General features: G+C 40.0%; 1 protein-coding gene across 2 annotated transcripts in view; it reads right to left on the bottom strand.

Moving 5' to 3' along the window:
* Positions 1-203: 203 nt before the first annotated feature.
* SATB2 (SATB homeobox 2) overlaps positions 204-22,467 on the bottom strand; it is a 177,296-nt gene continuing 155,032 nt past the window's right edge. For both annotated transcript variants that reach the window (XM_081142484.1, XM_081142483.1), the window contains one exon: positions 204-3,361. In XM_081142484.1, coding sequence (XP_080998610.1) covers positions 2,900-3,361 — 462 coding nt within the window. In that variant the 3' untranslated portion in view covers positions 204-2,899. The remainder of the gene's footprint in view (positions 3,362-22,467) is intronic.

Below are 22,467 nucleotides of genomic sequence, written 5' to 3'. Positions count from 1 at the left end.
CACGCATGCATTTATAAACCCACAGAGATGGACATACATTCACATGTACAATCCAAACCACGCATCCTACGGGACTCAGACGTCTCTTAGAGTACCGCTGTCTTATTTCTAAAATAAGGGAACGGATTTTCCTTACACGCACCAGATCTCACTCTACATGGACGTGAAATGGGAAAGTAGGCAATGCCCAGTAAAATACTTGACAAACAATGTCATATTTATTGAATGCGTTTTATTTTAACAACCAAAAAATTCTAAGAGCCTAACAATGCACATAAGTTAAAAATTAATTATCACTTAGTGATAACAAAGATAGTTGATTTACATGGAAAAAAGAACATTTACAATATGTTAATCCTATTCACATTGTTGATACCGCAATAAAACACAATTTGTTTTTCATTTCACAAAAAAAAAAAAAAAAAAAAGGCGGGAAATTGTGCTTTGTCAAGAGGCACTACAAGAGAAAGTTTCTTCTTCCAAATAGATATTATATGACAGATATTGAATAAATAGACATATATGCATTGTAATTCGCAAAGATCTGGCAAGACCACAGGCTAAAATGCCCACAGATTCACTTAGAACCACTGCAAACTTGGCAGTGAAATTAAAAAATAAAAGGCAAGACTTAGCATTGAAAAATACCTAATAAATTTTTGGTTGAAGTGTAAAAGATACCAAATGCGGATGCCATCGATAGATGAACCACCTTGTAAGAGCTTGGCAAAATCAGTTTCCATTACATGTACAGAGTGACCTTCAGCAACAGTGTAAGAAGACAATTTGGAAAGAGTAACTCGGAGATCAGGAGGCAGCAGCCATGGACTGATTAAAGCTGCAGCACACACAGAAGTAGGAAGGCTGGGCCCAGGGCTTAACTGCAAATAACCATCCTTTCACAAAGGTATATGATGCTAGTGTCAAGATAAGTTTTTCAACATCATTATTGGAAAAAGTACAGGAAAATGTCCCTTTAAAAACTCCAGAGGTTACTGAGCAGCTAGAATTAGCTTGTATTGCAACATGTCTTCTCCCTGTATATTGTAAGTTCTGAGTTAATATCTACACATAGAGGTTTATTTTTTTAACTCCTACCTTTTATACCTTTCAAATATATAAATAGTATTAACAGTTATATTACAATGGTTGTGTAGTAAACAGAAAATAACTTTCAAAGTGATATTGCATGAGGTCTTTGACAAGGTTGCATGAGAGCACAACTCAAAAAAAATCCAACCGTGTGGGACTGTTCAGGGCCAGGGTGAGGCGTGGATTAGGTTCACCAGGCCATCCTGAAGGTGAGGTCTCCTCTTGCAATTACTGTAAGTGGAAGTGAAAAGTATGCTACGAGTGTTTCTGACGGGAAGCTAGAGGAGGGAGGGAGAACCCTAGTAGAACGCAGCTTAATGCTCATTCCACTGGACAGCCAGTCGGCATTAGTTCTGCTTTTTATAAGGTAACTGCTATGGAGGCAACTGGGAAAACGTCTCCGTCGGTGACGAGAAGGTGATTCCGCGGCAGTCGCTTCACTTACTCTGTTGCCCGGAGCTGCACAAGATTCAGAAACAGGCTCTTGCCAGGGCTGCCACGCCAGGGAGGGGAAGAGGCTCGGGAGAGCAGGCCCCACGGCCCGTCGGGGGACGGAATGTGCACGAAGGGAGGAAGCCCCAAGGGAAGCAGGAATGACAGATGTCTTTTGGGAGACAGAAGGATGGAGATTTATTTGAGGGGGAGCCCCTTTAACTGGGCAGCAACTTCTTTTCTAACTTAACATTACATTGAACTATTTTCTATTTTTTTTTAAAAAAAACAAACAAAAAACAAAAGAAAACAGCAACAAACAACTTTTAAATGAGCAGGCTTATTAAAATTTTAAGATCTGAAGCCACGAGCAGGTAAATAAATTTCACAACAAAATGTGGCTCATACTATGAATTCCATATGTCCAACGTCAAAATGTCGTTTTATCAAGACTGCACTAATGTACAAGTTTTCTCTGTACTGAATTTCAGTTTTGCTCCTTTGGAATTCCACAGAAATACATCTGTTCACTAAAGTAATGACAAGTTGAGTAACGGAACGTATCGAGTCATTTTAAAAGTGTGCATCGTGTCTTTTAGAGTAATTTGACTTGTATCATTTAAGGTGCCCTGATTTTTTTCACTTTCTTCTTCTTTCTTTCATTTATCTATTTATTTATTTGGCAGTGTTGATTTATTTTGTTAAATACATACCTCAAAAATTACCCATCAAGCTGCCAGATAGGAAGCCATAGAATTAAAAAAAAAAAAAAATCAGGGACAAACACAGAAAATAAATAGGAATCCAAAAATAGTCACCCCACCCTGAGAGCAGGCCAAAGTTTACCAAAAAGCCGAAGCGACTCACTGTGAAGTGGTTGTCTTTTTTAATACATAAACAAGTCTCTTCCTTAAGAACTCATTTCACAGTCTATTCTTTCCGATTGTAAAGTTCTCTGTCCCATGCAATTTTAATATATATATGTAAATATATAGATATATACATATACATATACACACACACTTGTAGCTTCCTTCATTTATTTCGTAGGTCTTTTCATCCTGGAACTTGCCTGATGTCTCCTCCGTAAGTGCAAGAAATGAAGGCAGAGTCTCCTGTGAGTATAATTACTATGATCCAGTCAATTGTAAAAGTGTAACACTTAGTGTCTTTGCCAAGGCGACATCTGATTCGGAAATACTGAACTTATTCAGTCTACAGGTGTATCCTGTGCAACAAAGAAATGTCAAAAAAGGTCAGAAAAACAAAACAGACCAAAAAAGACAAAATAAAATAAAGCCCAAAAAAAATTTTTTTAAAGAAACTAAAACAGAAACTCCTTGGACCGCTGTATTGCTGTGCCGGGGAGTTCACATTATCTCTGGTCGATCTCGGCGGGCGCGGCCTTGCCTTTCTCCGCACTCTCCTCCTCGGCCTCCACCTTGTACATCTCCTCCGAGCCCTCCTCGCTGTCGTTCTCCTCGGACTCCGTCAGCAGCTCCTCGTCCTTGTACTCGGCCACGTCCACCGCCGAGCCCAGGTGCTCCTTGAGCTTCCCGTGATGTTTCACGTGGTACCGCTGGTTCTGGAAGAACTTGATGATGGTGTGTTTGGGGAGATCCAGCTGGGCAGAAAGGGTGTGAATAGCTTCCTGGTCGGGGTACAGGCCCACGTCGTGAATAAAACTCTGGAGGATCCCTAGGGCTTCCAAGGAGATCTTTGTGCGAGACCGGGGCTTTTTGGCACAACTGTCTTCAGTTGGAGGGGGTGGGGGAGGTGCTTCTTCTCTGGGAGGGGAGCTCTCCTTGGTAGGCTGAGACTGCTGTCTGTGAAGGACCTGGTAATTAAAACGAAAAGAAAAAATTAACATGCGACTCACATTTTACCTTTCCAAAGCCATCATCCTCTGAAATATGTGTTGTCCATGCAGCACTGGAGTAAGGCTAGGCTCATTTGTAAATTCAGGTCTACAGGAAACTTAAGAGCATTCCTGGAAATTTAGACTCACACCTATAAAAAAAGAGGCTAATAATAGTAATGTCGGCTAATATTTATATTCTGAGGAACAAAGAAGTTGGTCACGTTGGCCAAGGTCATGTGAATTCAAGCTATTGGGCTCCAGAATCTTCCTTGCTGTTAACTAGCACGAAATGCCTGCAACCTCCCTGAAAGCTAATGACAAAGAAACTGGACCCAAAAGGAAAGTGCAGGCTCTACAGTTTCAACTCATGGGTTCAAGTCCAGACTCTTCCACTTAGCTGGGTGTCCTTGTGCAAGACACTAAACATCTTTAAGCCCCAATTTCATCATCTATAAAAGAAGGCTAAGAAACTAGCTTCCTAGGGATGTTGTAAGGATTAGATGACATAATGTACATAAATAACAGTGCTTACCTTAAATCAGAGGTTGACAAATTTTTTCGGTAAAGGGCCAGACAGTAAATATTTTAGGCTTTGCAGGGCCATACAGTCTCTGTTGAATGACCCAACTCTATATAGCGTGAAAGTAGCCATAAGTAATACATATGCTAATAAACATGGCTATGTTCCAATAAAATTGTATTTACAAAAACAGGTGGCAAACTGAACTTGGCCCATGGGCCACAGTTTATCCGCTTCTGGCTTAGGGCAAACATCCAATAAATGACAGTCATTGTTATCATCAGCCTCACAACTACTCTTAGAGGAAGAGTTGATATTTGAGACAGAAAATCAATCCTTCATAAAATTAGAAACTTTATTTTCTCTTAGCTCTGATTTTGATCCTTAAATATATTTTATTAAATAAAAACTTCCAAATTAATTTAAAGGTAAAACATTTTCTTATCCTCTGAACTTTAAATGACAGTTTTATACTCATAGAGCTGGATTTCTCAATATCACTATAAATTATTAATCCTGTTTTGCACATATTTCCTACTTTCTGCATTTTCATCCTTAATATCATGGTTTTCTAATTGTAATTAATTTACATTTCTATTTTATTTCTACCTATCCCCTACATATTTTTAAAACCAAAAAACTCTAGTTAGGCAAGCTTATTGTTTCTTTTTAATCCTCACCAGAGAATATGTTTTTTTCACTGATTCTAGAGGAGAGTGGGGGGAGGAGAGACATCAATGTAAGAGAGAAACATCGATCAATTGCCTCCCGTACGCGTCCCAAGCCGGGATCAAACCTGAAGCCCAGCTATGTGCCCTGACTTGGTACTGAACCCATGACCCTTCTGGTGCAGGGGTCGGTGCTCTAACCACTGTGCCACACCAGCCAGGGCGGCAAGCTTATTCTTGATCTTCGTAATTGCTTCTTAACATCTCTCTACATGCAATAATTTGCCCTTCTAATATTTTTATTTATGCACTTCTTCAGTTGACAAAAGAAAGGAAGCATACAGAGTAGAACAACTTGCTCGTGCTCCCATCGTCGGCCCACGTGAGAAGGGCTGCGTGGAGGGGAGGCCTGCGTGGAGAGGGGAGAGGGGGCATGGACCCCGAGGAGGAAGAGCTCAGCTACTGCTCATGCCTCAACGGCAGCAGCAATGTTATGGAACTAAAAGGTGGACGTGATGGGCCCCCTAACAAGCTTTCTGTCTACTCCAAAGGCACAGACCACATTTCTTCTACTCAGATTGTGCCTAACTGCCTGGATCATCCCAGGCCCTTTAAGATTAAACAATGATTTCACTTAAAAACACACACACACACACACAAAAAAAAAAAAACCCACACATTTCTCCTCTCACCATTCTCTCCTATTTTATACCATCTTTTTCATGTTAGAGTAACAAATTAAATACATTCCAGAGTTCAGGGGGACATAGTCCAATCAGTGCCAAAGAAAACATGTCTAGTTACATTAGAGAATCACTGGTCCCACCATCCCTACCACTATCACGATCACCACCACACACTACCCATATTCTTTTTATAGCTATAAAACATCCACATCAAAGCAAGCATTTAAGAAAAAAAAAAAACCTCTGCCATTTTTCCTAGTCTTAGGACAATCTGATGAAAAAATAACTTCTCAGCAATATGAAAATACCAGTCTTTTACAGAGGTTTTAATAAATATTAGGGCAGATGAAACTGTTACCTAAGATAATGATAAACAAGAGGATGAAATTTTTCAAATAATAATTGATAATCAAGTAACAATCAAAATAATAATAAAAAGGATGACCAAATGCAAATAGGAATATCTCATAATAAGCTGACAGCCAGTAGCAAGAAAAAACCTGAGAGGACCATAAAAACAGTGGCACCAAAGGTCCATGTGATGTTGACCAATTAAAATGAATGTTCCTGGCATTTTCTTTATCACTTTGAACTAAGAGTAAACCCGTGTGGTCTGCCGTGGTAAGCTGGCATCAGCAAAAAAGTGAGAGCCCCATTACTTCCCCATCCTAATTATAGCCAGCAGGAAAGTGGAGCTGCGTGGTGGGCCCGCACTGCTCATGGCAGCTTTGATGGCCAAAGACATTTGCTCTGAGGTCAAAATCGGGCGGCCTGAGCACTGTAATAAATGAACCTCTATGTCAACAGGTGAAGATTTGGGTTTCTGGTGAGAAAGAGAGAGAGAGAGACAAAAATTATGTATGGAATATACATACTCGAAGATCATACACTCCAGCATTAGTACCCCCTATTAGAGCAATTGTGTTAATTGGAAAACAAAAGAGAATTAAAATGCCCCATTTTCTAAATTATGCTTGCCTTCTGTAGTAAAAGTCAGCATAACGGTTCCATTTAATTAAATAATTAGATTGGTTCTTTAGGGGTTTTCCATTGTGCACTGGTTAGATTTAAAGAGATTTTCCAAAACTGTACTTGGAAGTCAGTATAATCTTTCTGCATGATAGGGTCTGTCTTCTGCTTAAGTCCAACCAGTGGGCCTAAATCACCTCCCCTGCTTCATGAGAACCTAGCGGTGTCGGCACGTGCACACGGGGAAGCCACGCATGGAACAGAGAAGCAGCAGGAACAACAGAGGCCACCTCCTGAACGTGTGCTCCGTGCCAGGCCGCTCTACGAACTTCACAGAGGATTACCACTGACAGTCCTCCCAGTGTCTGGAGAAGGTGCTGTTGGATCAAGAACAGCCTGAAAACACGGAGCACCTCAGGAAGACCCTTTACACTGGAAATTACAAACACAGGGAGCCGTCGGTCTGAGAAAGCAGGTTTCCAAGGAACAATGGCACCCCATCACAGAAGAGAAAGATGTTTCTCAGAGACGTAACAGCGACAGAAATAGTCTACAAAGTGAAATCTCTAGTTTCTGGTCAGACAACGTTCTAGAGTGAGTTGGGCGGCATGGCCCTATTTACATGAACAAAGTTAACAGAGAAGAAAAAAACAGTGACAAAATGAGCAGCTCTACAGTAAAACTTTCTTACAAGTCACCAAAGGGCCTGCCTGGCATTTTTTTTAAATTAATTAATTTATTTATTTTTATTTATTTATTTATTTATTTTTTATTTATTTATTTACTTATTATTTTAAAAATATATCTTTATTGATTTCAGAGAGAGGAAAGGAGAGGGAGAGAGAGATAGAAACATAAATGATGAGAGAGTCATTGATCGGCTGCTGCCCGCAACCTGGGCATGTGCCCTGGCCGGGAATCGAACCCCGATCGCCTGGATCCTAGGTAGACTCTCAACCGCTGAGCCACACCCAGATGGGCTATTTTATTTTATTTTTTATTTTATTTTATTTTGGTTTTATTTAGAGAGAGAGGAAGGGAGAGGGAGAGAGAGAGAGAAACATTGACTCGAGGGTGAAACACTGACTAAGCTCGCAACCAGGGCAAGTGCCCTGACCGGGGAGCGAACCTGCGTTCTTCTGATGCATGGACAACGCCCAATCAACTGAACCACACTGGCCAGGGCTGAGGTTTTCTGGTTACACTTTCTTTGGCTGTAACCTTCTTTCAACCACAATATGCCTAAGACTTGAGAAGAAAGATTCCCCAATTTATCTGTCCCGACTACCCTCTTTCCCTGCAAATGTTCTAATTACTCCAGGTAGAGAGTTGTTTATTGTCTCTGGGTAATTTTTAGTAAAAAGAATTACATAAACTTCCTCACTGGCCAATTGCAGTAGCTTATTATCATGACAATCAAGGAATGGTTATGGTCATGTAGTGCTTTCTTCCAGTGGTGTAAGGACTCTGGACCCAGTAGAGTAGGGCCTAATGCTTACAGGACGGTATTTCCAAGACAGAGATAGATCCTAACCCTCTCTTAAAATCTTCCCACTTAGCCGAGCTGGGCGTGGCTCAGCGGTTGAGCACCAACCTGGGATCCAGGCGATCAGGGTTCGATTCCCAGTCAGGGCACAGGCCTGGGTTGTGGGCTCGATCCCCGGTCGGGGGCGTGCAGGGGGCAGCCGATCAATGACTCTCTCATCACTGATGTTTCTATGTCTCTCTCCCTCTCCTCTCTCTGAAATCAATAAAGACATATTTTAAAAAAAAATCTTCCCATTTAAATGGCAGGAATTTTTCTTCACTTTCTCACATCTTGACAAAAAATTATCAATTATTTTAGCCCCTTCTTTATAAGACAGGTTTCTGAACCCCCACTTAACTGAAGTTTAGTTCTTCTATCTGAATTTCTCAGAGATGTTAAAAATTCCGTTACTTAACTAGAATAAATCGAGTTTGGTCTCTGTCCTAACCAGGCAGCCCACGACCTCGCATCTGAGGCCGCGTCACTGGTTCCTGCTGGATGGACCTGTAAGCCAGCCTGTTTCCCGGCTCATCTGACCATTCAGGTGTATATTTCTGACTGATTTTTTTTCTGACTTTTTTTAAATTATAAAATTTTTCCATTATTTCAACAAGACAGAGAAAACCCTGCCAAATGAACAGAAATATGCTCTTTCCTAGCGAGTTCTTCACACACCCAGATTACTGATTTCTGGGATTTTTAAGTTTCATGGAGCATCTTCCCAGATATGTATGTAAAAACGCCCACATCCACAGACTTTCCAGCCTCATCCTTTCTCCTCTCATTCAGAATGGGCCCAGGAGTTGACCTCTTTCTCTTCCTAGGTCCACCATCTTTCACGTGATTTTCCCAAATAACAGAATATATCATTCTGGAAAGACAGCCGCCCATCCCTTCACTCTTGGCCTTTGTAAACTGAAGCTTGATCATTCATCCTAGCTCTATTTTTATTTGGAGTTTTCTTAATTACCACCAAACTTATATTAACTTATTGAACAATTCATTTCTGATGATTTTTACAAAGAGAGTTTTAAAATGTTTATTTAAAAATCTCTTTTTCATAGCGTCTATTGTTGATTTTTCAATACAACAATTAGGGTTAAAAACAATTAGGGTTTAGCACTGAAATTTCTAAGTAGCTTTAATAATAACAACAGCAACAATAATAATAATAATAATGGTAATGATAGGTGGTAGCATTCATAGTAAAGCTTATTATGAGCCAAAAACTAGCTTAAAAGCTATAAATATATCTTAATTTCACAGTAATCCTAGGGGTAGGTATTTTTACTCCATTTTATGATGAGAAACTGGAGTTCGGAGAGTTTAGATCATTTGTTTGGGGCCACATAGCCCATAAGAGGCAGAACTAGAATTCTAAAACGTGTCTGCTTTTAAATCCTATGCCATTAAACATTACATTCTCCTGCCTTCTATGAGCAAGATTACATAGGAAAACTGAACAAAATCTCTAGAGCAGAGGTGGCAGACCACAAATAAAATATCAGGTAGTAATAAATACTACAAGCAAAAACAGAGTAATGCATAAGGAGGAGAACCGGGGGGAGAGGAAGTTATTTTAGATACAGTAACTCAAGGAAGCTTCTCTAAGGAGGAAGCCTTTGAGCAGAAGCCTGAAGACCCAGCCATGACGAAGAGCATTTGGACAAAGGAACAGCAAGCAAAAAGGCTGGGGGTCAGGAACACACTCAGTGTACTTGAAGAACATCAGGAAGGCGGCACGTTAGAGCTCTGCCACCCAATACAGCAGCCAGTAGCCACACTCTCTATTTACATTTAGAGTTAAATTAATTGAAACTAAAAAAGAAAAAATTCAGTTCCTCCATCACATTAGCCACTTTTCAAATGCGTGATAATCACACTGCGCAATAGCATATCGGACAGCACAGACAGAGCACAGTCCCATCATCACAGAAAGTGCTGCGGGACAGCCCTGCACTAGAGAGAAAGGACAGCGGAGAGGCAGCCTTGGCCAGAGCATGCAGGGCCTTGGAGTTCTACTGTCAGGGTGACGAACGTCCTCACAATGAAACACAATTATAATCTGATCTAGCCAAAAATATAGTAGGACATGAAAACGACACTATTACTAGAGAGAAGAGAAATATTCATATATCCACACTTTAAGAAAAACTCAGCTTATAATATGTTACTGGACTTTCAATGGCATTCCAGAAATAGCAACACCATTATAAACACAACCAGAAGGATGCATTGGCACTTCTATCCTCAAGGGAATGGCCAATTTGCATTTAGCTAATGGCTACCCTCTTCATCAGATGTGCTCAGCATGTCTAAAAGGAATTATGTTTAAAACAATCAACCTCGGGTTAAAAGAGTGAAAAAAAGTATCCATTCATCAAATATTTATGGAATGTCTATAATAATTAAGCCTATTAATTTACAAAGCTTTCTAATAAGGAGTCCTATCTTCAACAATTAAGTGTTGATGAGTAGGTTATGGGTAGGATGTAAACAAACAGAAAGTTATAGGTCTAAGTTCATTCTTATTTATTTGCTGAAATCTCTCTGGGCTGAAATATGACATACATGGTACATAAATGGACGTGAAGATGTGACCAAAAACCCCCACCACGTTGTAAATATATTCAAGAGAGACATCAACTGCAAAATGAAATCCCAAATCTCCTTGCCCAGCAACAAAGCACAGTCGTAATGTGGACATATTGTTTCTCTGCCTTCAAAACTGAACATTTTGCAAACACAGGGACAAAATGGTACCATGATAAAATTTGACTAAGAAAGATAGCTCTTCTTAAACCTCTCAGTATTCAAATTCATTTTGAAGGCCTCAATGAAAACCAGCTGGGAGTCATGTGTAAAATATAATGGTTTTTGCCTGCAGGGAAGGAAGTGAGATCTTGAATGATTAAGTTGAGAAAAGTATATAATTCACTGTATCATTATGGGGTAAAATGGATTACTTATAATAAGCCAAGACTTTGTGGTCTTTTTATAGAGAGAAAATGAGAAATTATTAAGGAGGTGACTGTAGAGGGTGGCTGATCCAGTGTGGTAATAGTTAAAACAAAAGTTGTCTAGGTGGCTGCTTCCATCTCTCTATGACAAGCCCCAGCCAGAGGAGCGAGCCTCACCCAGGGCTCCAGGTCCTCAGTGACACACATCAACAGGAGATGAGACCACAAACAAGATGACCATTTTGTCTGCATTTATTATGAGTTAGTATCAGAATTACTTAGACGGGTTTAATCTTACCTCATCTATGACAACAGAATGTAAAATAGTTGACCCAAAAGAGAAAAGCATTATTCTACCAAAAGCCCCGAGAGGAATATATTTAACAGATGATAAGAGCAACTGGTTGAAAGGCCTTGTGCATAACTCAATTGGACTTCCTTAAATAAATGAATGAATTCTGCTATTTTTAAAAAATACTATGTATATAAAATATCATATAACTGAGATACTTGTTCTAAGTGTCAACAACCTAGTGCTACACCCTAATATTCCTCTTTTTTCAAAATCATCATTTAAGACTATTAATTTTGGTTCAAAAATTCAATGGGAGAACTTAGCATTAATGATTAATAATGAATATAAACACTGTATATCTATCTCAACTATTGGACCGTGAGCCACATACTGTTACACCATATGCCTGGCCCACAGTAAGTGCTCAGTTCATCTTTGCTCTGCTGCACTAAATTAATTCCACACTCTCTCTACTTTCAGACCAGTTATCATTCTTGTACTGCGCAACTTACTATTTTTTTTTAATTTTTTTTTAAACAAAACTTTGTTTTAAAAGTAAAAACTTTAAGCATCATAGAAACTGACATTTAGTGGCCATATGAGAGCAAATTATATATATTTTCTTAACATTTCTTGTGTTAAAAAAAAAAAAAAAATCCAAGACACCGAATAACCCATTAGAACACAGCGTTATAGAAGTTGTGAGCAAGAATTTGGGGGTCCCAAAGACCTGGTCTTGAATCTGGTCCTTACCCCAGAAAGCACACCTGCTGACTAGCCCTGTGGGTCTGCGCCAGTTATTTCTCTGACCCGGCGACTGTTACTCTGTCGCATCTCCATGCAGGGCTGTGAGGACTGAGCGAGGCAGAGCGTGCTCAGTTCTTAGCAGAGCTGCTGTCATAGCTGAGGTTTCATAAGCAGCTACTATCATGAAAAAAGAGAGGACGCAAGAATCGGAAGAATGCTGCCTCACGCATCTTTCTGTCAAGTATGCGTCATCGACAGTCGCAGAGATCTGTCTGTCCTCACACCAAAGGCCTGCAGATCTGCACACAGGGATGGATCCCAAGTCCTTGTCTTCCTTTTGCTTTTATACTACGCATATCTTTGATCTTTAACATGCCACCTAGCACATGGGAGTTGCCTCCAAAGCATCTGTCACATGAAATTACACCTCACGGTCACAGTCCTATTGAAGGTGACACCCACATGCGCAGCCGGGGGTGCTCTTTAAGAAGACATCCTTTATCAGTGGTGCTCAAAGCGTGGCCCACGGACCCGAGGGGAGATCCTGATGACCCATTAAGAGGTCCCTGATATTAAAAGTATTTTTCACGACAGCCCTAGCCGGTTTGGCTCAGTGGTTAGAGCATCAGTCCAAGGACTGAAGGGTTCCGGGTTCGATTCCGGCCAACGGTGAGTGCCTCGGCTGCCGGCTCCATCCCCGGCCCCGCCAGGGCACATGCGGGAGGCAACCAATCGACGTGTCTCCCTCACATCGATGTCTCTCTGTCTCTCCCCCTCCTTTCCACTCAATCTAAAAAAATCTAAAAAAATACAAAATACGTGAGGATTAACAAAAAATAAAATAATAATTATTGTTAAAAAAAGGTATTTGCATGGCAGAACTAAGACATTGCATGCCTTTCTGATCATGCTGAAATGTGCACTGTAGGTGCAGGGGTGGGAGCGCTGCTGGCCTGTTGGGATAAGTCAGTGGCACCAAACTGTACTCTAGCTGTATTCTTCAGGGCCACACACAGCAGAAATGCCACTGTCACGTCAGAAGGTCCTTGCTGACGCAGTAATACATTATTAATTATATCAAGTCTCAATCCTGGAGTATATGCTTTTAAAATATTGTGTGTGAGGAAATGGGAAGCATTTCTGCAGATACGAGAAGATGGAAGGCGGCTGTCATGAGAAAGAGCGTAATTTTTACTGGAAGGAGCGGCTAACAGACCAACTATGGTTATCAGATCTGGGTATTTGGCAGACATTTTTCTTAAAAATGAAAGAAGCCTGTTACTTCAAGGAAAATATCTGATCGTATTTGTTGCCAATGATAAAATTGAATCTTTCAAGCAAAAATTCAAATTTTGGAAAACGTGTAGCTTCTCTTATAATATTAACAGCTCCCCAAATCTTAAAACTTTCTTGATGATATTGGTGGTGATTTTTTCTCATGTCATATAATGAAACAAAACAAAATTTAGAAGATCTACATAACTCAGTATATCAATATTTTCCAAATGACCAATGCATGATATTACGACATCATAAACAGGCAAAAAATCCATTCAAAGTGCAAGGCAAATGAATGAGTTATAAAGTAAAAAAGTATGAAAAGTTTATCAGTATGACTTTAGAGTCTAATTTGCAAATATCCTTTAAGAAACCACTTGTAGAGTTTTTGCTACAGTATCAAAGAAGAACATTACCTGGAAAGGCTGCTAATATAGTCCTTCCTTTTCTAACTGCATGTGTGTGTGACGCTAGACTTTCTTCATTTACTTCAACCAAAACCACATATTGTGTCAGATTGAATGCAGGAGCAATTATGAGAATCCATTTAAGCCAGATATTTTAAATATTTTCAAAAATACATATAAAACAATGGTACTCTTCTCATTTCTTTGTTTTAGAAATACAATTATATATCATAAAAATATTTACACATGTACATTTTTTAAATTGTTTTTAAATTAATAAACATTTAAACTTTTTCTCAGAATTATTTTCTAATATGGCAAATATTGACAGTTATAACATATTATTGGCACCCTTTAATAGTAACAGCGAAAGGGGAGCCTGGCCGGGCGTAGCTCAGCAGTTGAGCGTCAGCCTAGGATCCAGGAGACAGAGGTTCGATTCCCGGTCAGGGCACATGCCCGGGTTGTGGGCTCGATCCCATGTCGGGGTCGTGCAGGAGGCGGCCGATCAATGACTCTCATCACTGATGTTTCTATCTCTCTCTTTCCCTCTCCCTTCCTCTCTGAAATCAATAAAGATATATATTTTAAAATAAAGCAAAAGGGGATCCTAACACCAAGAAGTTTGAAAACTCTGAAATACATGAATCATGCTCAACACATAGCCCTGTCTTTTTCCTAATGAAAATCAAACACTGACCATAAAATTCAAAATGGACCCTACATCATCCTTATCTGAGCCAAGTCACCTAGGAAGGTCTTAGAGAATGAGTGTAAGAGAAATTACACACGCGTTACGACTGGCCTCTTGACTTTATCGCTCAAAGACATTTTCACAGGCAAAACATTCTCCAAGAAACACAACTCAGCACTATTTCCAACTCCAAGTGATCTTACTTGAGTTGGCTCTTATGGTTGTAATTTCACATCCTAACATTATAAGACTTATTAAAAACCATGGTTTAGTTCTGTTGCTTTTTTTGGATTATACAGTATCCTAAGGTCAAAACTCAGGAAATCTGTTATTAAAAAAAAAAGTATCCATGAGCGATGACAAATTGCAGACTACAGGTGTTAGATTACATTTTGACTCCAGGCAGGTTTAATATAAGTTGGTCTCCTTTTACAATTGCTCTTAGCACATAGAGCTAGAGGAAGGGGATTTAAAAAAAAATTAAAAATATATATAGAGAGAGAATAAGAAAAAAAAAAAAAAAGAGCAGTGCTCAATAAAAGAAGACCATGTCAAGAGAAATCAATACAAACAAGCAAAATGGAAGGAAGTCTGACATGGAAATATGTGTTCAATTTCATCCAGCCTTAGTCTGAGTTTCTTTTAATATTGTAACCAAGATGGTATTGGGACATCATGTATGTTTTTAATGCAGCTTAATAATTGGTTCTCAAAATAAACACTTTGGACAAAGATAAAAGCATAAAAGCACTGTGACACAATAATCTGTTAGAATCAACTTGGGTGTTGGAGGAAGCATAGTTCCTAAAACAGCGTTTGGCTTATATCATTTCCTCTTTGGTAACAAACTGAGAACAACTTATGCCAACAACTTTGGTATGGTTTGCGTAAAAAAGGGGGGGGGGCTGCAGTCATTCATCTGACTATGGGGAGTGGCCAGAATCTGCAAACACTGCAGAGGTAGGTAGCTGGGTGAGCTGCTTCTGCAATATAAGGAGATGAGCTCACAGGAAGTAAATTAAGCAGAATCGAGATGAGCAACTGTATCTCAGAGAGACACCACGCAGCTTAAAAAAACAACCATTTCTCCTGTTAGAATGTAAGCGAGGTAAAGCGTGGACATACACTGAATCTAATGGCAATTATACCTTTTCCTTCATCAGCATCATTGACAGCATGACCAAAACCATTCTACAAATAGGACAGAAAGAACCCGTGAGATGACAGGAAGAGCAGACGCCTCAGGATGGTCCAGGCCATGACCATATATCCTTCTGCCTAGGAGAAACCATCTCCCATGCCACCCACCCCAATTCCATTTACCTGACACCCATGAGCATTCACATCCCCCCTGTTCCCACACACCTCCACCATCCTTCACTATGTCTTCTCAGAACAGGAAGCTTAGCCAAAAAATGCACAGAGTAGGCCTATCTTTTCAAGGCCGGATTTAAGGTACAGGTAACACTAAAGTGTCTTTACGGGCTTTATATTTGTGTTAAAATGAGTAAGGGATAACATGGACATGATGAAGGCTGACAGTTACCTCTGGAATTCTGATTTTCAAACAAATGCATGACTTGTTTCATTGGTATAATCAAGAAAAAAGTGGCTTCTGCACCAGCATGAATAAAAAAAGACGGTCTAGTTCAAGTTAAAGATAACCAGGGTAACTAAATAAAGGGGGTAAAAAGTTAGGATGGCTTGAATACCAGGAATTGATGTATAAAAGAACCAACCTGAAAATTCATAATATCCACCATTAGCAAAGAACGATCCATTAGAATTCTTAAACAGTCCAGTTGGCTAAATAATTCTCAAGCGCAGTAAGAACATGACACAAATAAAAACAACAACCAATGCCAGTGATGCATGACTCAGTGAGTTCTAAATGTGAATTTTTAAAACAGATTCAAGGTAAGGTTAAAAGAATAGAATACAGAGACTCTTTCAGATAAATAAATTTCATCCAGGAAGTTTAACCAGAGCAGAATTTTGGTTCCTGTTAAGTGAAAACATGTTAAGTTAGATGAAGGCAGAGAATAGATACATTTTCCTAAGAACAGACATCATGTAGCCAGCCAAGAGCTGTGTCTATGAAGATTTAAAAATGATTCCTAAGATAAAACACCAGAGTCAGAACTCAAACCACTTCCAAATCTCTTAGTATTTATAAATCCAGTGACAAAAATAATAACTTGAAAACACCTATTTGGTAAAGAATGATCTGTAAACAAGGATAGTATGGGGAAAATGAATTATGTTTACTTTAAATCACAGGATCTCAAAAATTATGTAAGCATCATCGAAATAAAGCACTACTCTTCCAGATTTACACGCAGGTTATATAATGTGACTCCGTGGTCAAGTTTCTAGAATTACTTAAAATCATATAGTTAGGATATTATCAAAGCACTTTACTATCTTTTGGGCTTAGTTATGTCTTAAAAACAACAACAAATGAATCTCAAAATGTAGGTGGGTCCTGTTGCGTTTATACTTCAAAGGGAGAAATGAATACATGAAATTGAGCTCTGGCACCCAAAATCACAAATCCCAGAGTCCAACCTGTAACAAACATGCCCTTACTGCTGCTTAGCTGGTAAATGAAGAAAAAAATGCAAAAATACGTTCCATTTAAATTTAAGTCTTGAACACAAATTCATTTTGGTGTGAATAAATTATCTTCCAATTAAAATGTAAAAATAACACTAAAAATGACAGAGGATACTATTCAGCGTTTCAAGTTAGGAGTTAAAAGTGAAGACAAAGTTAGAAAAAGTAGAATACATTATGGAGAAGTTCCTCTCTCAAATGTCAATCCCGCTTTTAGAAAGCACAAACCCAGTTTCATCAAAATTTGCTAGCACAACAGAGAGAGAAACTTCCTGACAAAACTTAGCCAGGACAACGTTTAAGATGAACAATTCCCATAACCGTGATGGCTCCAGTGACACTGTAGTTGTGCTGTTCTCCAGCTTCTTAAATTATTTAAGAAGAAGGAGTGTTTGGATTAGATTCTTTCCTTGGGGCAGGAAGGGAAGAAAGGAGGTACTCGTGTGCTGGAGGCCTCCCATGGGCTCCGAGAACCCCGGGATGGGCCGCATTTCCTGTGTGATTTTTACAGTTGGGGCCACGCAGAAGTCAGGACAATCTGACGGTTATGGTTACTGAAAATATTAGATGTTCACCAATAAAATACTACCTCAGCATATTTTTTGCTTTCTGGATGTAACCACTTAATAACAGGACTTGAGAAAACTGCGCTGTGTGAATCAAACACATGAAAGTACAAATATTCCTTTTATAGAAAGCAAATCTTAAACGGTGCATTACAATCAACCATTCTGGTGAAAGACAAAATGCCCAGCATTACCACGCCGCTCACATATTATGGTGTATTATAACCTAACGTCCAAACTGGGTAAACAAAGTCAAATCATCAAAGAAGGGCTTTCTCCTGGGCCTGTGAGGCGGGGGCCACTGATTTCCAGGGCGTGGCAGCAAAGATCCCCTGTGGCTCAGCCACGAAAAGGTGTCAGATGAGAGCTCACCAAACTCAGCCTTTCTTTTCCACTGCATTCAATTTCATTAGAAACCAGCTTCCTTGATATTATCTCTCAAGAGAAAAACAATATGGAAAAATGAAATGATGTGAGGTAAAACGACCCAAAGGCTAATTCTAGAGTATTCTTTTAACTTCTAAGCCACTTTTAATTTATTGTGCGGCCGCTCGTTTTGCATCCTCTACATAAGGATCTTGCTAAATGAATGACACCAGGTCTGGGGAACCCTTTGCCTCTACTCTTTGTGGCAAGCACACCAGGGGAGATGGAAAGCAGAAGGGCCGGGCACTTTTATTTAGACGGTGGTTTCCTCAAGGCAATGAATGTCCTCCCGGGGTACCAAGGATGGTCGCTGGGAAGAGAAAGCCTCAGTTCCTGATTCCCTGGGGCTAAGTACCTGGACTGGTGATTCCTTTCCCCACACAAAAGATTTGCGCCTCCAAGCTGCAGATGAGGCATTAGGCTCCCATGCGGCCAGTCCTGCAGCAACCACATCTACTCAGATGCACAAGCAAGTCCGATTTGTCTGTTGCCTCAGCTTTTCTAAGCATACAGGGTGGGGCAAAATACATTTCCAGTTGTTTGCACGGAAGATCATGAATAAGTAATATTACAAGAATAAACTCTATTTCACGCACTCACAAGTGTAAACCCAGTGCTGCCCACCTGTGTTGCTCCCCTGTGTAGGCTGTCCTCAGACATGGGAACTGCCAAATCATTGGACTTTCAAATGTGAATCTGCTTATGGGTGGATTTAATTTAATAGCTGAAATTCAGCACAACACAAACATACTCACAAGTGACATGAAGCAGGGAAGTAATCATCAACGCCCTGATTGGTGTTCGGAGACCCCCTCACCCAAGTTGCCCCCGTCGGGGTCTGAGTTCTCGCTGCCTCCTTCCCCTCATTCAAACCTCCACAGCTCCCCAACCCCCTGTGCTGCGGATCATTCCTTTTAAACAGTGCTTGGGTAATTTTCCCTCTCCACATACACTCCCATTGCTTTTGTCAGACCTTTGAATTATTATGACTTCCTCCCAACGGGCCTCCTGCCACAGCCAACAGAGCATCTTTCCAAAGGCCTTCAGTGGTCTTAAAATGGGTCAAGGCCTCTTGGGCTTCTGAGAAGGCTCCGTGACCCGACTGCAGCTTGTGGCCCGGCCCCGGCCTGGCTCCTCAACCCCTGCCTCGCAGGCTGTGCTCTGACTACAGCTGTGGCCCGCACCCTCATGCTGGGGCGCCCCTCCACCTCCGTGCCTTTGCCTCGGAATTACCCAGAAAACTCCTCTAATGAGGAATTCTGTAAGTGACCCTGAGCGGCTCCACTTCCTGGGAGGCTTCTAGGTCCTTCTCCCGCTAGGTTTCGGGCATATGTGCCCCTCCTTTGTGTTTTCTTCCCCTGTCCTACTTACATGCTGTCTTATAGTCACCTGTCCTCGTACCTGTCTCTCCACAAATCTGAGAGCTCCTTCAGGGTAGATTCTGTGTTACACAGTCAGCATTGAGCACAGGGTCCAGCACTATGTTCTGAGTGAATATTCAAAGCTTAAAATGTATCCTAAAATGTTCAGAATAGTTCTGTACTGGTAATAGCCGTATTATGCAGACCAAAAGTCGTCTTAAAATTTAGAACATGTCCAATAGCTCTAAAGGGAGGAAAACAGGGACAAGTTCACATAGGTGCTCATTAAAAATACACTTACCAAAAAGAGCTGAATGACAATAGTTTGTAATACTTATTAGATTCACACATACACTTTGAATAGGCTAATAATAGCACATAGTGATTCATGCAGTTCTTGAATTCCCCCCCAATTATCTCATTGAAAGTCACTGACACTCAGAGACATACGTCTAGGGTGCCACTGTCCTCAGGGATAAAAGCTGGCATCTTCTTCAGTGTGCTTCACTCTCCCCCTCCCCAATCTGCAGAAATATTTCTACTATCAGTAGAATTCAAAAGGCCTACAGCAGACAGTTTCTATGACGAGAAAAGCTGCTGGAGGCAAAAACAGCAAAACAACAAGTAACAGTGAGAGAATACATATCAGACAAAGAAAGGGAGCCTTGAAAAGAATGTATAAGAACTGGATGAAGCTGCTAAACGTGGAGCGTAGGTACCCCAGTAAAAGCCCGAGACAGCAACGCTTCTCGGCTGGAGGCAGGAGGATTGTGCCTATCTGCGCAGTGCCATGGGAGGCGCTGCAGGTTTTTTCCAACACACACACACGGAATGCCAAAATGGCTATTCTTGGAGTAGAATGAATGACGTTAGCCCATGTGTGAAGAAAGAAAAGTAACTAAGTTACTTCAAAGCACACAGTTTTGCCCCCACTTTGAATCAACCTCTGTAGTTCCAACACCAGGCAATCCAAAGGGAGGGAGGCGAATGGTTTCAAGTCGGGGCCAGGACCTGCCTTTGCCGTTTCCTGCCTGCCTTTGCAGCATAGTGAGATTGTATCAAAATTTGTTTTTAGAAGTATTCAACTAAAACTAAATAAATCATGGAAGTATATAAAATCTAGGTGCTAAATATAAGCCATCTCATTTATACTTATGGAGATCAAAAAGCATTTTGGTATTAAAGAACATTTTTGTTCTCTGGTGTAGTGCTTTTTAAGGTATTATATAATTACCCTTACTGACAGTATAGTGTTTAGCTTTGTCAGGGTCTCTGTTGGAATTATAATTCCAGACTGAGCAAAGAATTCTATCAAAACTCAATTATCATATTAAAACACTTGATCATGTGTTCCCTCAAGATTCCCAACTTTCTATTTCTGAGAAGAGAACAGATTTAATGAGATATTTTCAAAGTAGAGCTGGTAAGGGGAATATTTGTGAAAAGCACTGCCAAAAAGACAATTCATTTGGTAGACACAGAAAAGGCAAAATTTACCACATATCCTGGAGCAATGGGTATTAAATAATCATCTCCAAATAAACTCTACAAATCAGTGTGGTCCTTATGGTCTCAACTAAAGATGGCATTGCCTAAAGGAAATCTCTAAGGTCAGCCAGCAATTAACTGAAAGGTTTTGATTAAAAATGCTATTGACTGCTTTTATATCACACAGCTTCCTGGTTATTATATTTCATGGGCTAAATAGGTGCCAAGACATTAAACTGTCAATAATCTATTAATACTGGACTGTTACGCTCACTCTCCCCGAATCTGCAGGCAAAGGTATTCAAGCCAAGTACCTGCCTAACTAATGCAAATTCCCCAATATGGAAATCAATCGTATCTTTATTACCTCCCAGATTCAGTGCCTAGGAGTGTTGACAAAATACAACAAAAATATTCAGATAATAAATGCTTACTCAGATGAGTTAAACTAACATTTGTTTTTTACGAAATTGCCAAAGGGCTGGGGAACGTGTCCTGGAATCTGACTTTCTTTCTAAGCCATATTTAACAGTTTCTAAATTGAATGTAATAAACACTTTACAAAGAGAAATGAGAAGTTATTTAAAGTGAGGCTCATAGGTCCCTGCCACTCAGCATCTGGAAAGCAGTTATACATCGGGGCGGGGTGGAGGGGGGAACTTTTAATGAATTTAATAGAGAAAAGCACTTTAATTAAATGCTGTCAAAGTGGATTGTATTAATGACTGTACACAGAGGAATTTACAGCGAGCCAAGTTTATTTAGCAAATAGAAACTGGGCTTTCAAAGCCTGCAAGTATTTATGTTTCCGCAGTTGCAGTACATCTAGAAGATGATGATGGTGCCAAATAAAACCGTTGAGTTATTAGATATGATTTTATTTATTGTGTATTATTAAAGTTTCAAAGGCCTCAGGGGAATTAATTTCATTTTCAAAATGAAATTCTGCATCTGATCGGAAAGGGTTAAGGAAAGAGAACACTGTCCCCCAATTTCTCTGTGCCCTAGAATTTGGAAGCAGCTGAGTGGCCAGTGGGGATGACCTTTCCCAGGTTCAACCAGTCAGAACTCACTTCACGGCAGAGTAGTGGCAAAGCAGTCGATGATAGTATTTCTTCTAAGACGTTTTTACCTGTTCTTTTTTTTTTCCCAGTGATTTGTCACTAAACATAATTCATTCTATTACACATAGCAATAAGCTGAAAAATGACCAAAGCTCCTAAAAATCTCCATGAAAATTTGGTCGCCATAACTTTCATAATGAAAAACACGAGTAGCACAAACTTCTACAAAGGAAAAGTATCAGATGTTTGACTTGGGGCAAATAGGAAAAAAAGAGGTCTTCCTCGGTATCTGCTATTCAGAGGGTGACCACAGAACAAACCTATTATTAATGATAATATTTTAAAAATAAACAAAGAAAATATGAGCCTTAATGCATGAAAGCTGTAAAAGATTGAAAAGCCAGTCTGGCTGGAAAATACTATGTGTGTGTCAAAATGATTTTCTCTACCGTTTGTAAAAACGTAATTATCCATGATATGCTATTATCCGTGATACGCTACAAGGGTGAGGGATTTCAAGTAAATGCATTGCAAGCTGAGGACCCGCCTTTGGTCTCACGTCCCTGCCACCACCATGTCTGTGAGATCACAAACCCCTGCCATGATTTACCACATCCTTCTTGCAGTTATATATATATATACACTTCTTCGGTCTGTCTTTAGATTTTAATTCAAAACATGAGGAAGGGGGAGGAGGGAAATGTGAGGATGGAGGAAAAGCACAAAACACAAAGCCCAGCACCTATTTGCTTTCAAGACCAGGGTAATGATCACAAATGGAGACTTTCAACTTTCTAAATAAATAATCT

Source organism: Miniopterus schreibersii (assembly GCF_964146895.1).
Source record: "Miniopterus schreibersii genome assembly, chromosome: 7".
In the NCBI taxonomy this organism is placed as follows: domain Eukaryota; kingdom Metazoa; phylum Chordata; class Mammalia; order Chiroptera; family Miniopteridae; genus Miniopterus; species Miniopterus schreibersii.
Note: the sequence above shows the minus strand (reverse complement) of the source record. Positions and strands in the feature narration are given on the sequence as shown.